This window comes from Mustela nigripes, chromosome 3 (genome assembly GCF_022355385.1).
Source record: "Mustela nigripes isolate SB6536 chromosome 3, MUSNIG.SB6536, whole genome shotgun sequence".
In the NCBI taxonomy this organism is placed as follows: domain Eukaryota; kingdom Metazoa; phylum Chordata; class Mammalia; order Carnivora; family Mustelidae; genus Mustela; species Mustela nigripes.
Window position 1 is genome coordinate 121,571,491 of NC_081559.1, and position 17,791 is coordinate 121,589,281.

The window sequence follows — 17,791 nt, forward strand, 5'->3', positions numbered from 1 at the left end:
TGATAATTGTCAAAGTCGGGGGAAACCTCAAGATTTAAGAAGTCTACACAGAGCTTCAGTTAAACAGAATCTAATATTCAGAAACCTAGATCAATGAGAATATATTTCACTTAATTATTAGAAACAAAAAGAAAATGAAACAGACACACACAAAGGTTTTATGGGTTCAGAAAGTGAATTTCAAGGCACATCCCAAGAAATATTACAAGTTCACTCTATTTTACTTCTGAACTGTCCTTTTAGAAAAGACTACAAAGTAACTTACATCTATTTTCATAATGTTCACTACTCCAAAGTAATAATGGTATGGAACTAAAAACTCAAAAGATTCCACAAGAAACACAACTCATCACCATCTGTGTCCAAGTAGCATATCACTGCCATAGAATTACCCTTACACATCCTGGTGAGTCTTACCAACTACCTAGCTAAGAGCAGAGTGACCCAAGATGGGCCAGATTCTTTTTTTTCTTAAATAATTTATTGATTTGAGAGAGAGAGATTGAGACATCGAGTGGGAAGAGGGGTAGAGGGAGAGGAAGACTCCCTGCTGAGCAGGGAGCCCAATACAGGACTTGATCCCAAGACCCTGGGATTATGACCCAAGCCAAAGGCAGACACTTAGCCTGTGGGCCACACAGGCATCCAAGATGGGTCAAATTCTTAAAAAAACACCAGAACTAGGGTTGATAAAAAGTCAGAGCTGGGTTGATCCATTTGGGAGTGATAAGGAAAGTGTGTCAGCAGAGAAAACTGTGCAAACATACAGAAAGAACCTAAAGTGAGAGACCACAAGGGTACAAACAGCAGAGAGAATACCTTTGGTGTAGTTGACTGGATAGTCCCCACAAAATTATTGTCCATCTGGAACCTCAAAATGTGCCCTTATTGGGAAAGAGGCTCTTTGCAGATGTAATCTGTTAAGGATCAAGATGAGATTCTCTAAGATTAGGATGGATCCTAAATCTAGTAACTGGTGGATTGTCAGTCAAGATGGTGGAGGAGTAGCAGACTGAGATGACATTGGGTCGGAGGAGTTCAGTAAGATAGTTATCAAACCATTCCCAACAACTACAAACCCAACAGATCAGAGAGAAGAGCAGCAATTCTAGATACAGAAAACTGACCACTTTCTGAAAGAAAGGACGAGCGGAGAAGTGAATCTGAAGCAACGGGAAGATAGACCTGGGGTGGGAGGGGCCGGCTCCTGGCAGGCAGTGGAGCAATGGAGCACAAAATCTGAACTTTTAAAAGTCTGCTCTGCTGAGGGACATCACTCCAGAGGCTAAGCGGGGGTGGAGTTCTCGCAGGGACACAGCAGTCTCAGATCCTGCGGGGTCACAGAAGGATCAGGGGTGTCTGAGTGTAGCAGAGCTTGCAGGTACACAGCGGGGAAGCCAATTACAGAGATGGAGCTGAGGAGGAAGCTCTCAGCTCGGGGTTACCTTAAACTGTGATCTGTGGCAGTCGGACCACTGCTCTTTGAACAGGGACCCCACAAATAGCAGATCTGGGAAGACCCACCTTCTTCCACCAAAAGAGCAGCATGGCAGGAATCTACAGGGTTTGGAGCCTCCAAACCGGGCGGTGCGCCAGAGACAGAAACACTCGGTCACAGGCCGGGTGAGCTCAGGGCGCGGCCTGAGACCAGGGAGATGGGAGTAATTTACCCCTTTTCTCCAAGGGCCTAATGAGGACTAGGGCCCCGAGCTCTTGGCTACTCTGGGCAGAGATTGGGAGGCTGCCATTTCCATTCCTGTCCTCCAGAGCTCTACAGGAGGGCAATCAGGGAACAAAAGCTCCTGAGAGCGAATCCAAGCAGATTACTTAGCCCGGCCCCTGGCAAGGGTGGTGCAATTCCGCCTCAGGCGAAGACATTTTGAGAATCACTACAACAGGCACCTCCCCTAGAAGATGGCAAGAACGCCAAGACCAAGCTCACTGATCAAGGAGAACAGTGGAATTCCAGAGCATGGAATTCATGGCTTTCTCCCCATGATTCTTTAGTCTTGACAAGTTAATTAAATTTTTTAAAAATATTTTATTTATTTATTTGACAGAGACAGAGAGAGAGAGAGATCACAAGTAGGCAGAGGTAGGCAGAGAGAGAGGTGGAAGCAGGCTCCGTGCCGAGCAGAGAGTCTGATGTGGGGCTCGATCCCAGGACTCTTGGGATCATGACCTGAGCCGAAGGCAGAGACCTTAACCCACTGAGCCACCCAGGCGCCCCGTTAATTAAATTTTTAAAACTTTTTTTTCTTATTCTAATTCTTTTAACTTTTCCTCTTTCCTCTTTTAACGTTTTATAACTAGTTTATCTTAACAATACCTTTCTAAAAAAAATCTTTTTAAACCTTCATTATTATAGTCATATTTTATCCTTTGTTGTATTTAATTTTATTTCTTGTATACATACAGGGTTGTTGTTGTTGTTTTTCTAAAAAATTTTGGGATACATTTCTTCTAATAGATCAAAATATACCCTAAATCTACCACAGGGCTTTGTTCTAGTCTCCAGCCTGAGCAAATTCTCTTCACTTTTTTCTTCTTTTTCCAATTTTTTTTTTAATTTTCATCTTTACAATCATATTCCATCCGTTCATCTTTATCCTTATTTTTGAATACATATTATTTTTTTCTTTAAAATTTTGGGAGATAGTTTCTTCTAAGAGACCAAAATACACCCAAAACCAAGTGAGTGGCTCTGTTCCATTCATCAGTCTAATATATATACATAAATTTTATTTTTATATACATAAATTTTTTAAAAATTTCTTTTTACCCCCTTTCTTTCTTTTTCCCCCAATTTGGGGTCTCTTCTGATTTGGTTAGCGTACATTTTTTGGGGGTCTTTGCCACCCTTTTAGTATTATGTTCTCCAGTTCATATATACTTATCTGGATAAATGACAAAGTGGAAAAACTCACCACACACCAAAAAAAAAAAAAAAAAAAAGAACAAGAGGCAGTACCAAAGGCTAGGGACCTAATCGATACAGACATTGGTAATATGTCAGATCTAGAAGTGCTAGTCGGCCTCGAAAGAGGCATGGAAGGTATTAGAGAAACCCTGTCTGGAGAAATAAAAGCCATTTCTGGAGAAATAAAAGAACTAAAATCTACCCAAGCTGAAATCAAAAAAGCTATTGATGAGGTACAATAAAAAATGGAGGATCTTACTGCTAGGAAAATGAGGCAGAAGAGAGAATTAGTGATATAGAAGACCAAATGACAGAGAATAAAGAAACAGCAAAAAAGAGATAAACTACTACTGGACCACGAGGGGAAAATTCAAGAGATAAGTGATACCATATGACAAAACAATATTAGAATAATTCAGATTCCAGAAGAAGAAAGAGGGGGGCAGAAGGTATACTGGAGCAAATTATTATAGAGAATATCCCTAATATGGCAAATGGAACATGCATCAAAATCCAGGAGGCACAGAGAACCTGCCTCAAAATCAATAAAAATAGGTCCACACCCCATCATCTAATAGTAAACTTACTAGTCTTAGTGACAAAGAGAAAATCCTAAAAGCAGCTCAGGACAAGAAGTCTGTAACATAGAATGGTAAAAATATTAGATTGGCAGCAGATTTATCCATAGAGACCTGGAGGGCCAGAAAGGACTGGCGTGATATACTGAAAGCACTAAATGAAAAAAACATGTAGCCAAGAAAACTATATCCAGCTAGGTTATCACTGAAAACAGGAGAGATAAAAAGCTTCCAGGACAAACAAAACTAAAATAATTTGTAAACACAAACCAGCCCTACAGGAAATATTGAAAGGAGTCCTCTAAGCAAAGAGAAAGTCTAAAAATAGTAGACCAGAAAGGAACAGAGACAGTATACAATAACAGTCACCCTATAGGCAATACAATGGCATTAAAATTCATATCTTTCAATAGTTACCCTGAATGTTAATAGGTTAAATGCACCAATCAAAAGACACAGGGTATTAGAATGAATAAAAAAAGAAAACCCATCAATATGCTGTCGACAAGAAACTCATTTTAGACCCAAAGACACCTCCAGATTTAAAGTGAGGGCGTGGAAAACAATTTACCATACTAATGGACATCAAAAGAACCTGGGGTAGCAATCCTAATATCAGATAAATTAGATTTTATGCCAAAGACTATAAGAGATGAGGAAGGACACCATATCATACTCAAAGGGTCAGTCCAACAAGAAGATCTAATAATTTTAAATATCTATGCCCCTAACATGGGAGCAGCCAAATATGTAAACTGATTAAAAACAAAATCAAAGAAACACATCAACAATAATACAATAATAGTAGGGGACTTTAACATCCCTAAACCCCTCACTGAAATGAACAGATCATCCAAGCAAAAGACAAACAAGGAAATAAAGGCCTTAAATAATACACTGGACCAGATGGACATCTCAGATATATCCAGAACATTCCATCCCAAAGCAAGAGAATACACATTCTTCTATAGTGCACATGGAACATTCTTCAAAATAGATCACATCCTGGGTTACAAATCAGGTGTCAACCAGTAACAAAAGACTGGGATCACTCTCTGCATATTTTTAAACCACAATGCTCTGAAGCTAGACTCAATCAACAGAAGAAAGTTGGAAGGAACCCAAATACATGGAGGCTAACGAGCATCCTTCTAAAGAGTGAATGCGTGAACCAGGAAAGTAAAGAAGAACTGAAAAAATTCATGGAAACAAATGAAAATGAAAACACAACTGTTCAAAATCTGTGGGACACAGCAACAGCAGTCCTGAGAGGAAGGTATATAGTGATGTAAGCCTTTCTCAAGAAACAAGAAAGGTCTCAAGTACACAATCTAACCCTACACTGACAGAAACTGGAGAAAGAACAGCATAAACCTAGCAGGAGAAGAGAAATAATAAAGATCAGAGCAGAAACCAATGAAATAGAAATCAAAAGAACAGTAGAACAGATCAACAGAACTAGGAGCTGGTTCTTTGAAAGAACTAATAAGACTGATAAACCCTGGCCAGACTTACCAAAAAGAAAAGAGAAAGGACCCAAATAAATAAAATCATGAATGAAAGAGGAGAGATCACAACTAACACCAAAGAAATACAAACAATTATAAGAACATCCTCTGAACAACTCTACGAAAACAAATTTGACAATCTGGAAGAAATGGATGTATTTCTAGAGACATATAAACTACCACAACTGAACCAGAAAGAAATAGAAAACCTGAACAGACCCATAACTAGTAAGGAGATTGAAGCAGTCCTCAGAAATCTCCCAACAAACAAGAGCCCAGGGCCAGACGGCTTCCCAGGGGAATTCTACCAAACATTTAAAGAAAAATTAATACCCATTCTCCTGAAACTGTTCCAAAAAATAGAAATACAAGGAAAACTTCCAAACTCATTTTACAAGGCTAGCATTACCTTGATCCTAAAACCAGACAAAGAACACATCAAAAAAGAAAACTACAGACCAATATCCTTGATCAACACAGATGCAAAAATTCTCACCATAAATACTAGGCAATAGGATCCAACAATACATTAAAAGGATTATTCAGGGGTGCCTGGGTGGCTCAGTGGGTTAAGCCTTTGCCTTCGGTTTAGGTCATGATCTTAGGGTCCGGGGATCGGGCTCTGCACTGGCCTCTCTGCTCGGTGCAGAGCCTGCTTCCCCCTCTCTGTCTGCCTCTCTGCCTACTTGTGATCTCTCTCTCTGTCAAATAAATAAATAAAATCTATAAAATAAAAGGATATTCACCATGATCAAGTGGCATTTATTCCAGGGTTGCAAGGTTGGTTCAACATCCACAAATCAAATCAATGTGATACAATACATTAATAAAAGAGAGAACAAGAACCATATGATACTCTCAATGGATGCTGAAAAAGCATTTGACAAAGTACAGAATCCTTTCTTGATCAAAACCCTTCAACGTGTAGGGATAGAGGGTACATACCTCAATATCATCAGAGCCATCTATGAAAAACCCACTGCAAATATCATTGTCAATGGAGAAAAACTGAGAGCTACTGCTAAGGTCAGGAACACGGCAGGGGCGTCCATTATCACCACTGATATTCAAACAGTACTAGAGGTCCTAATCAGACAACAAAAAGAAATTAAAGGCATCCAAATCAGCAAAGAAGTAGTCAAACTATCACTCTTTGCAGATGATATAATACTTTATGTGGAAAACCCAAAAGACTTCACTTCACTCCAAAACTGCTAGCACTTGTACAGGAATTCAGTAAAGTGTCAGGAAATAAAATCAATGCATAGAAATCAGTTGCATTTCTATACACCAACAACAAGACAGAAGAAAGAGAAATTAAGGAGTTGATCCCATTTATAATTGCACCCAAAATCGTAAGATACCTAGGAATAAACCTAACCAAAGAGGCCAAGAATCTATACTCAGAAAAGTATAAAGTACACATGAAAGAAATTGAGGAAGATACAAAGAAATGGAAAAGCATCCCATGCTCTTGGATTAGAAGAACAAATACTCTGAAAATGTCTATGCTACCTAAAGCAATCTACATGTTTAATGCCATCCCTATCAAAATACCATCATTTTTTTCCAAGAAATGGAACAAATAATCTTAAAATTTATATGGAACCAGAAAAGACCTCGAATAGCGAGAGGAATGAGGAAAAAGAAAGCTGAAGTTGATGGCATCACAATTCCAGACTTCAAGCTGTAATATTATAAAGCTGTAATCATCAAGACAGAATGGTACTGGCACAAAAACAGACACAAAGATCAATGGAACAAAATAGAGAAACAGACCCTCAACTCTGTGGTCAACTAATCTTTGACAAAGCAGAAAAATAAAGTCCAATGGAAAAAAGACAGTCTCTTCAACAAATGGTGCTAAGAAAATTGGACAGCCACATGCAAAAAAATGAAACTGGACCATTTCCTTACACCACACACGAAAATAGACTCAAAATGGATGAAAGACCTCAAATGTGAGAAAGAAATCCATCAAAATCCTTGAGAACACAGGCAGTAACCTCTTTGACCTCAGCCACAGCAACTTCTTCCTAGAAACATCACCAAAGACAAGGGAAGCAAGGGCAAAAATGAACTATTGGGATTTCATCAAGATCAAAAGCTTTTGCACAACGAAGGAAACAGTCAACAAAACCAAAAGACAACAGAAAGAATGGGAGTAGGTATTTGCCAACGACATATCAGATAAAGGACTAGTATACAAAATCTACACAGAACTTATCAAGCTCAACACCCAAAGAACAAATAATCCAATCAAGAAATGGGCAGAGGACATGGACAGACATTTCTACAAAGAAGATATCCAGATGGCCAACAGACACATGAAAAAGTGCTCCACATCACTCAGCATCAGGAAAATACAAATCTAAACTACAATGAGATATCACCTCACACCAGTCAGAATGGCTAAAATTAACAAGTCAGGAAATGACAGATGCTGGCGAGGATGCGGAGAAAGGGGAACCCTCCTACACTGTTGGTAGGAATGCATGCTGGTGCAGCCACTCAAACAGCATGGAGGTTCCTCAAAAAGTTGAAAATAGAGCTACCCTATGACTCAGCATACTACTCATACTACTCATACTCAGCATACTACTCATACTACTCATACTACTGAGTATTTACCCTAAAGATACAAATGTAGGGATCTGAAGGTGCATGTGCGCCCAAATGTTTATAGCAGCAATGTCCACAACAGCCAAACTATGGAAAGAACCTAAATGTCCATCAACAGATGAATGAATAAAGATGTGGTGTATAGGGGTGCCTAGGTGGCTCAGTGGGTTAACCCTCTGCCTTCAGCTCGGGTCATGATCTCAGGGTCCTGGGATCGAGTCCTGCATTGGGCTCTCTGCTCAGCAGGGAGCCTGCTTCCCCCTCTCTCTCTGCCTGCCTCTCTGCCTGCTTGTGATTTCTCTCTCTGTGTGCCAAATAAATAAATAAAATCTTTAAAAAAAAAAAAAAAAAGATGTGGTGTATATATGCACAATGGAATACTACGCAGCCTTCAAAAGAAATGAAATCTTGCCATTTGCAATGACATGGATGGAATTAGAGGGTATAATGCTGAGCAAAGTAAGTCAATCAGAGAAAGACAATTATCACATGATCTCCCTGATATGAGGAATTTGAGAAGCAAAGTGGGGGGTTTGGGGAGTAGGAAAGGAAAAAATGAAACAAGATGGGACTGGGAGGGAGACAAACCATAAGAGACTCTTAATCTCAAAAAACAAACTAAGTAGGGATGCGGTGGCTGGGTTATGGACATTGTCAAGGGTATGTGCTATGGTGAGTGCTGTGAAGTATGTAAGCCTGATGATTCACAGACCTGTACCCCTACGGCAAATAATACATTATATATGTTTCATTTTTTAAAAAAATGAAAAAAAAAGTCTGGATGTTTGGGAGAGCTGATTATTTTGTTAAAGGCTATCCAAGGGGCGCCTGAGTGGCTCAGTGGGTTAAGCCTCTGCCTTTGGCTCAGGTCATGATAGCAGGGTCCTGGGATTGAGTCCCACATCAGGCTCTCTGCTCAGCAGGCAACCTGCTTCCCCCCCTTCTCTCTCTGCCTGTTTCTCTGCTTGTGATCTCTCTCTCTCTGTCGAATAAATTAAATCTGTACGAAAAAAAAAAAAAAGGCTATTCAAATGGCCTGTCAGTATAACATATCAACCATAAAAAAAAAAAATCTAGTAACTGGTGTCCTTATTAGATATGAGGAATAAAAAAGGAAGAAAGGAAGGAAGGATGAAAGGAACAGGAAAATAAAACAAAAAAGAAAAGGAAGAAAGGAGAAAAGAAAAGAACAGAACACAGATAAATAACAAAAAGGTCATGTCTGAGGGAGGCAGAAGATTGGAAATATATTGCCACAAGCCGAAGAATGCCAGGAGCCATCAAACCTGGGAAAGGCAAAGGATTCTCCCCTAAAGCCTTTGAGGGAGTTCTATAGTCCTTCTGACATCTTGATTTTGAACTGCTAGCCTATTTAACTGTGCAAATAATTTTCTGTTGCTTGAAGCCATCTAGTTTATGGTTTTTAACTATGGCAGCTCTAGGAAAACAATATACTTTGTGACTAATTATCATTATGTTTTCCCCCTTAATTCCTCATCCATTTATTTACTCAATGGATAGATGTTCTACATATCCAGTAATGTCCAAGCCATGGGGATGCAGTGTTAAGTTAAATAGAAAATACCTGTGTTCTCAGGTGAATTTTATAGCATGTCAGTTATATATCAAGTAAATAAAAAAAATCTTTGCCTTCATGGAGTTTATATTCAAGACAGCTATCATTATGTCCTTCCATAAATACCGCTTTTTGCTTAAACTAGTTGAACAGTTTCCTAGTCCTTATAACTAAATGATATCCAAATAACATTCTATAATTCTCTTAGTTCTTGATTATATAAGGACTTGCAAACAAATGGTCGTAAAATATACCCATGTTGCCAATTCAATATTATTTTTAATACTCTCTGTATTGATCTCTCAGTAAGGCTTAATCTACTTAATCAGTTTCTGTCTTGGAAACTTTTGTTTTATTTATTCATTTTTTTCTTTTGAAACTTTGTTTTCTAAGCTTTACAATCTCCACAGCCTAGAAAACTCACACATAGATTGGTAACATAGACCAGAAACTCCTGCAATATATGAAAGGAAGGGTAAGTTTACAAGAAGGCCAAGATTTCCACCTGGCCTTTTCTCCTTCCTGCTCCCCTTAACTGAAACTGAGCTTTCAAGTGTTATCTGGGACGGGGGTAAGATGAGGGAGTTGTTACCAGTTTGAAGCAAAGCTGTGGGCTGGGACACCTAGAGGGGGTGGGAGGCAATGCCACAGTGCACTTCTGGCCAGAACTGCCAGAACAGAAGCAAGGTTTCTCAAAGAATTACAAATATGGAAAGGGGGGAAGGCTAGAATACACCTGGTGCTGACTAGAACTGGAGGAATTAGAATACACCCTCTAATTTTAATATATGAAAATATCTAAGTTGATAAAGATGTGTGCCTACACATGTATGTTAATGTAGCTACACTCCCGCTCTGTCCATTGAAAGGATCTAGAAGTAATGATTCTACCAATTACCACATAAAGCACCCAGATATTGGGTCCTAAATATTCTTTACTGAAAGGAACTGGGGCTCTTGAAAAAAATGGTTGAATCCCAGGACTGAAGCAGGAAAAATGTAAGATGATCGTGGGAAAGACCTTGCTGCACTGGAAAGCAAGAAAGTGCTCAAAGAATGATGGGGCATGTCCCAAAGATATCAGAACAGGATGAAGGGGCTTCTTCATAGCCACGTATAGGATGACGTGACCATCAAAAATATGACCGATTTAACAATTTGTAACCCTCAGGGTAAAAGAGCAATCTAAGAGTCTGTCCTGATTTGACACTAATATGAATAAATAAATACATGCATACATAATAAAGGAGAAGGGAGAGCTGCCAATGAATAAATCTAGAAAGAAGGATTTTTTTTAAAAGATCATTATCTGGAACTATCACAATAATAGATACAGATAAAAATCATTAATGGACACTAAATCCATAGGTTAAAATTTAGTAAGAAACATGTTTTCATAATATCAAAGCATCTCCCCACAAAATATTTTTAAGTAAATACCCTTATTAATTTTACCGTGGAGAAACGGGACAAACACCACCTTACCCAGGTGAAAAAATATAACATTATCAGTAAAGGAACGAAAATCAACATAGTGTGCACCTGATACAATCCTCTGAGACGAACATAGCAACATCTCTGTGATATTCCTGTCAGAAAAGCTTAAGTCAGGAGACATCACATAAACCCAAGCTGAAGGACAGTCGTAAAGGTCATGCAAGACAAGGAAAGACTGCTCTAGACTGAAGGAAACACAAAGGACACATGGTAACTGAATGCAACATGTGATCCTGGATTGGATCCTGGGCCCATAAAAGGCCATTATTGGGTCAAACCAAGACAATGTGATAGAACCAAGAAATTTGATGATAGCATAAGATCAATGTTAACTTCCTGATGGTTGGTTATACTGTGGTCATGTGGAAATGCCCTTGTGCTTACAAAATACACACTAAAATTTTATGGAGTAATGAAGCAATATTTCTACAATATGCCCAAATGTTTCAGAAAAAAAAATTTTTTTAAAAGATTTCATTTATTTATTTGACAGACAGAGATCACAAGCAGGCAGAGAGGCTGGCAGAAAGAGAGAGGGGGGAAGCTGGCTCCCCGCTGAGCAGAGAGCCTGATGCAGGCTCCATCCCAGAACCCTGGGACCACGACCTGAGCAGGCAGAGGCTTTAAACCACTAGCCACCCAGGTGCCCCTTTTTCAGAAATGTTAATTGGGTAATCTGAAAAGATATGAGGAGATCTGAATACTACTTCTGCAATATTTATGTAAATTTGAAGTTACTTTAAAAGAAAAAGTTAAAAAATTTTAAAACAGTAACAGTGATGAAATATAACTCATTACACAAATCTATAGACTGTATTAAATGGGGAGGGGCAAACTAATAAAGTATGACAGACTTAGACAATCATATCATGTTAACAATTGAGTCAAACAAGAATCACCAATGGATGCTGAAAATATTGGATGAAAGTTTATCATACAATTTACAAAGTCTGAAAGTATTTCTCTACAACTTGCTTTTTAACTACAATGGAAAAATAACTGCAGCAGAGAAACCTGGAAAATATCACTTTAATCAAGTGATCCAAGTTAGCATCAGTAACGGGGCAAAGGCTATCATCTGTCTCCTGACATGATGCACTGAACAGGACATATCGCCTATATGGAGTTTGTACCAGAAGTGCATAAACTAATCTAAGGAATCTAATCATGAGGAAATGGCAAATAAACCTAATCTCAGGGACTACCCTCATCTCTGCAAATGTCAGTGTCATGAAAGACAAAGAAGAGCTGAGGAATTGTTCCTGACTTAAGAGATATAACAGCTAAATGCAATGTGTGACTGGGAATTGGATTCCAAAAGAGGCGATTACTATAAAGGATATTACTGGGACAGTTTGCAAAGTTTGAATACGTAGTATGTTAGATGATAATATTAACTAAGGGCTAAGTTTCCTGAATGTGATAACTCTTCTGTGGTTACACGAGACTCTCCTTGTTCTTAGGGAATACATGCTAAGGTGTGGAAATAAAGGATCAAGGTAGGGGTGACCAGGTGGCTTAATTATTAAGCATCTGCCTTTGGCTCATGTCATGATCCCGGGATCCAGGGATCAAGCTCCGGGTCTGGACTCCCTGCCCTGCAGAAGGCCTGCTTCTCTCTCCCCCACTCCCCCTGCTTGTGTTCTCTCTCCGGCTGACTCTATCTCTGTCAAATAAACAAACAAACAAAAAGAATCAAGGGAACTGCAATTTACTCTCAGGGATTTCAGCAAATACAGTAACACATTCAGTAAACAGAGATCAGTGGATCTGAGTAAAAGGTATTGAGAAATCTCTATTCTTGGAACTCTTCCATAAATTTGAAAATAATTCAAAATAAAACATTTTTTTAAATGCTATCAAAAACACATCTCTGGGTTTTAGGATTTAAATCAATTCTCATTCTCATACTTACAGTTTGAATTTTTTTATAATACAAACATAACATTTTCATAATCACAACAAGTCGGTTTTACTTTAGAAGGAAAACTGTGATCGATCTCATGCCATACAGAATAGTCTAAAGTATATTAATTTGAGGGTGCCTGGGTGGCTCAGTGGGTTAAGCCTCTGCCTTTGGCTCAGGTCTTGATCTCAGGGTCCTGGGATCCAGTCCCGCATCCAGTGTCTGCCAAGCAGAGAGCCTACTTCCTCCTCCTTCTCTCTCTCTCTTTGCCTGCCCCTCTCCCTACTTGTGATCTCTGTGTCAATAAACAAAATTATTTTAAATAAATAAATAATAAAATAAATTAATTTGAATACTAGTTTCACAGTTAATTATACAGGTTACTAGGAACACTTTAGCTGTCATATTTTTTTTCTTTTCTTTTTTTTTTTTTTAAGATTTTATTTATTTATTTGACAGCGAGAGACCACAAGTAGGCAGAGAGAGAGGAAGGGAAGCAGGCTCCCTGCCGAGGAGAGAGAGCCCGATGTGGGACTCCATCCAGATTCCAGCACTGCTAATTCCAGCTAATTTGGGATCCACAAAGAACCTTCCTACACTGAAGCTTGCTTCTCTTGGACTGATTATTCAGGTCTGGATCTCCTTGATGGGAAAGTTACAGGGTAGCAACTCTCTACCTAACTTTCCCTAACTCTCAGCAACAAGAAGGGTTGGTTGTAAAAGAGAGCTTCTCTGAGCCTCTCTTCAGTTAAATCGTAAAATAGGTTTGTCATTTTCACAGGACTACCTGATTGCCAGCAAGAGTCCCGCAATCTTTTCCCTAACTTCATACAAGGTTATGTGTCATGTACTTCTCCTTAGTAGGCATTAAAGATTAGGGATCATGGGGTGCCTGGGTGGTTCAGTGGGTTAAAGCCTCTGCCTTCAGCTCAAGTCTTGATCCCAGGGTTCTGGGATGGAGCCCCACATTGGACTCTCTGCTCAGCAGGGAGCCGGCTTCCTCCTCTCTCTGTATGCCTGCCCCTCTGCCTTTTTGTGATCTCTGTCAAATAAATAAATAAAATCTTAAAATAATAAGATTAGGAATCACTTTTAACAATCTAGTGCAATGCCTCTTTGTAAAGATTTAATAGTTTGGGTTTTGGTTTTTTTTTTTTTTTACTACTTTATTAAAATGTATTTACTCTGCAGGTTTCCTCCAGTTTTGTAATTTTGTAACAACACTTTTGCCCAAGTTTCAAATAGGAAATCACTGCTTGTTATTGCTCCATACCCAATGTGCGGCTTGAACTCACCACCCTGAGACCAAGGGCTGCAAGCTCTCCCAACTGAACCAGCTAGGTGCCCTGATAATCACAGCTTTAAATTAAAAACAAAACATCTCAATAGAGAAAAAGCCCAAGGGAAAGACATATCATATATCTAAAGTTAGCACAACATAATTCGTTTTATCAGACTCCAAATCTTTCAGTGGCCTCTCCTGAACTTACACTGCCTTTTTCTTTTAAGGGAATACCTAAGCACTCAATCAGAATGCTCTATACCTCATATTGCTATTACTTCCTTATCAAAATCAACTACTTCTCAACCTGCCCTGAAATTTTAACTCCTGTAGAGCTCTCAGTTGCACACACTGTCTCTACAAACATTCTACCCACCTCCGGCATCTAATACCCACAGCAATTCAAGGAGTTTGCAATTTTAGTATGTTCCAGGAACATGAGTTGAAAAATGAGAAATTTAAGATGATCAGAGAAAAATTCTGGGAGTTTTCGAAAAAGAAAAAGTTGTATCTTATTCTTGGACTGTAAGTAGGACTACCAATCTTCTTTTCTACATTCCTAGAGTCCTTAGGTAAACTTTTCATAGTATACAGCTGCATAACCCCATTTCATTACTGTAACGAATAAGGGTACCTACCCTGTATCTCCCAGTCCATGAAGGAAAATGACCTATAAGAGAAGAGGAAAAATGAATAAGCAATGCCTAAATAAACCCACACCGAACTCTTGCTACACATTGAAGCTTTGGTTAAGGTGGATGCTACAATTAGAGAGCACTGCCCTCAGCAAGTTAGTTAATCGCTACAGACCTCTTCATTAAAAAAAATCCTTAACTTCTCTCCTTGAATTCCTAAGATAATTAACGTTGCGTTCTAGCGCTTAAAGGTCTCAGACATTTGTAAGTGCCAATGATCACCAACCACACTGGAAGAAAAAGAGTTTGTCTCTTTCTTGTCAAACCACTGAAATCTCTCACAAAAGCTGTAGAAGTTTTCCATCGCAAAAAGGAGGGGGGCCGTTTAAAAACAAGTTTGAGATCCTCATACACAAGTTACATCAGGGGGGAAAAAACCAAAACAGTACCTCTGATCTTGTGAGACACGAAATCTTCCAACTTCTTTAATTTAGAACGAGAGTGCAAGGCAAGAAAATCCTTCTCTCATCCACAAACGAGACAGAAACACGAGATAAAGCCACCTCGTGTTAGGGCGCCTCTCCAGTAACGCCAGCGCCTCCAAGCCCGGGCCGTGGTGGGGGTGGGGAAGGTCCGGGGGTCCCGCGGGCCGCACTCACTCCGCAAGGCGGAGGACGACTCGGGGTGGGGGCTGCCTGTGGGGGGTGGGAGGGGAGGAGTGGGACGCGAATCCCCCACCCCGGCCGCGAGGCCAGCGCTCTCCCCAGACAGCACCGACCGGCGCCGGGCCAGCCTTCCCCACCTCACCACACTCGCTCCGCACCCCGCCCGGCAGAGCGTCCCCACCCACCGGCAGCTCACCAGCCTGCGACGCCAAACCCGCGCCCAAGGCGGTAGCCCGCAGTGGGCCGAGAGGCCCCTCCGAACCCTACTCGCCGCCACTCACCGCAGCGGTGGCTTTCCGGACGGCGGGCACGGTGGCGGGAAGCGGGGCAGACATGTTATTGCCGCACATACACCAGCTCCACTGACTGCGCGCGTCGGAGGCAAAACGTACAGGCGGACACCGGCCCTGGCCCAAGGGCGTGCGAGCGGCGAGTCCCGGCCCGCCCCTCCGGGCGCGCGCTCAGGCGCGTGCGCGCCAATGAGGCGCCGCGCCGCCTTGCGCCGGTTCCGCGTGCCCGCGCTCGGAGGGGCCTGTCAGCCTGCCCCGCCTCTGCCCCTCTCTCCTCCGCGTGTCACAATGCCCGGCATCTCCTTCCGCTGATTGGCTGCCAACGGGAAGCGACCCGAGCTGACCTTCGCCTGCTCCGCCGCCAGCGCTCGCTAGGTGCGAGTGCCCCGCCGCCCAAGGCTCTTAGGCCCAGGCGGGTAGCCTGATCCCTGGAGCCTGGCTTTATCTTCCGCTCTTGGGGCCGCGTAGTGAAGAGAATTATTCCCAAAGGCAGTCGTATCCAGCCGCAGATACTCCTTTGTTTCCTAATGTAGGGTGTATACTGGTTCGTAAGGGTCAGGAAGAGCCGGCCTCACAAAGGCCAGTCGAGCTTTTGCTTTATTTCCATTCGGGGCTTTACCAGGGTGTACTTTTGATGAGGGAGCAGGAAGCTGGCTGAGGACAAAGCAAAAGCTGGCACCTTGCACCCCGTGTCCACCCGCTCCCCTGGTAATATGTGTAACATTCCTCAGGCCCCGCTGACCGCCATAAACAAGAAACAAATAGTTAACTTGCAGAGATCACAATCCTGCAAGACAAGCATCTCCCAACTATCTTGATATTAATACCACCTTGTAGGTCCCTTGTAGGCCCTCTTTAGCATATGAAAACTCCATTGAAACCTCCCTTTCCCTCACCTTCCCCCAGACCGCAGGGTACACAACCTGTCATCCCTCACAACTCAGGGCAGCAGCTCTTTGGGCCCACGGGCGCTGTCCCCGTGCTTTTATAAACCACCATTTTGCACCAAAGATGTCTCAAGAATTCTTTCTTGGTCATCGGCTCCAGAACTCAGCCCACCGAACCTCACGTAGGTTCAAGAACTTCATCAGTTCTAGAACTTCATCAGTTCATCTAGAACTTCATCGATTCCCCTCCTTTAAACCTCAGCTGGAAGGGAAATCAGTTGCATCGAGGATCCACAGTTTATGACTGATGGGTATTGACACTCTATTGATTTAAGGACAAGACTGGATGGCCCCTTTTCTACACTGGGTGTTGGGGGGGGGGCGCGGGGAGAGCTCAAAGCCCATCAAACACTCTGTAGGATTCGTGAGGGGCTAAGAGACTGAAACACTTAAAGGCAAAATGCCCTGACCTTCAGAAGGATTCAGTGGAGAAACTTAAAGGAGGTATACAATCATTAGGGGGTAGTATAAGACAGGGAAGGAAGTTGGTGAACAACAAAAAAAAAGGCTTTAAAAACTCACTCTAATTCACAGGATAACCACATGCTGAAGGTTTCGGGAATCTTATTCGTACTATTTTTTATGACTTATCGTGGTTTTGAGTGCTGAGAATTCAAAAATGGTAAATTGATGCATATTTATTGAAAATGGTAATGTGACTTATTTCACCTTGGAGTACATGTGTTTATGTCAGGCTTTTAAGTATTTGGTTGCGATATAAACAGAGAAAAGCTATCTGTGGCTGTTACTGTGAACATAACTTGTTCCCTAGTATGCGAATTTTTCTATGATGTGGTATGTAGAGTTCCAGGGGCCACGCTGGGTTCTAACAATTAACTTACAATAGTGGGGAGTAGAACAGCTCAATGTGATGTATTTCAGTCACCTGTCCCTCTTTCCCAATCCTGCAAGGTTCTCCCAAGTACTACATTGTCTAAGTAACTTTGTGTACTTTGTGTCTAAGCACGAGTTCTTAGAACTTGTGTTCTAAGTAACTTTGTGCTCTCTCTTCCTCAGGTAAGGGAATGAAATAAATATAATTGAAAAAAGACAAAATTATCATTATTTTCAGATGATTATGATGTAGGAAATGATTGCGGTCTGTAGGAGATGGCCAAGAAAAAATCTTGAGATGGATATGGTGCAAAAAGGTGATTTTGTGAAAGCCTCGGGAAAGGATTGGGGGGGGGGGGGGTAGGGGGTAAGCTCTAACTATGGTTAGGAAAAGGTCATTTATTACTGTCTAGTAAAACCCTAGTCATGAGACCCTTCAGATGTATATCAGTAGGTCATATGTTTAGGAAATGATCGCTAACATGTATCTAGGGGTGTAGAGATAAAGGAAGTTTCTAAAGGAATTTTTAT

General features: G+C 41.1%; 1 protein-coding gene across 2 annotated transcripts in view; it reads right to left on the reverse strand.

Annotated features, from left to right (window-relative positions):
* LYPLA1 (lysophospholipase 1) overlaps positions 1-15,671 on the reverse strand; it is a 39,377-nt gene extending 23,706 nt beyond the window's left edge. Inside the window, exons 1-3 of one of the 2 annotated variants that reach the window (XM_059394586.1) lie at positions 15,471-15,671; positions 14,974-15,219; positions 14,528-14,559 (exon numbers count right to left, since the gene is read on the reverse strand). Coding sequence is in view for 1 of the 2 variants with exons in the window: in XM_059394585.1 (XP_059250568.1) it covers positions 14,528-14,559; positions 15,471-15,539 (101 nt within the window). In the remaining variant the exon portion in view is untranslated. The remainder of the gene's footprint in view (positions 1-14,527; positions 14,560-14,973; positions 15,220-15,470) is intronic. The other variant, XM_059394585.1, reaches the window with a different exon arrangement.
* Between the last annotated feature and the right edge of the window lie 2,120 nt (positions 15,672-17,791).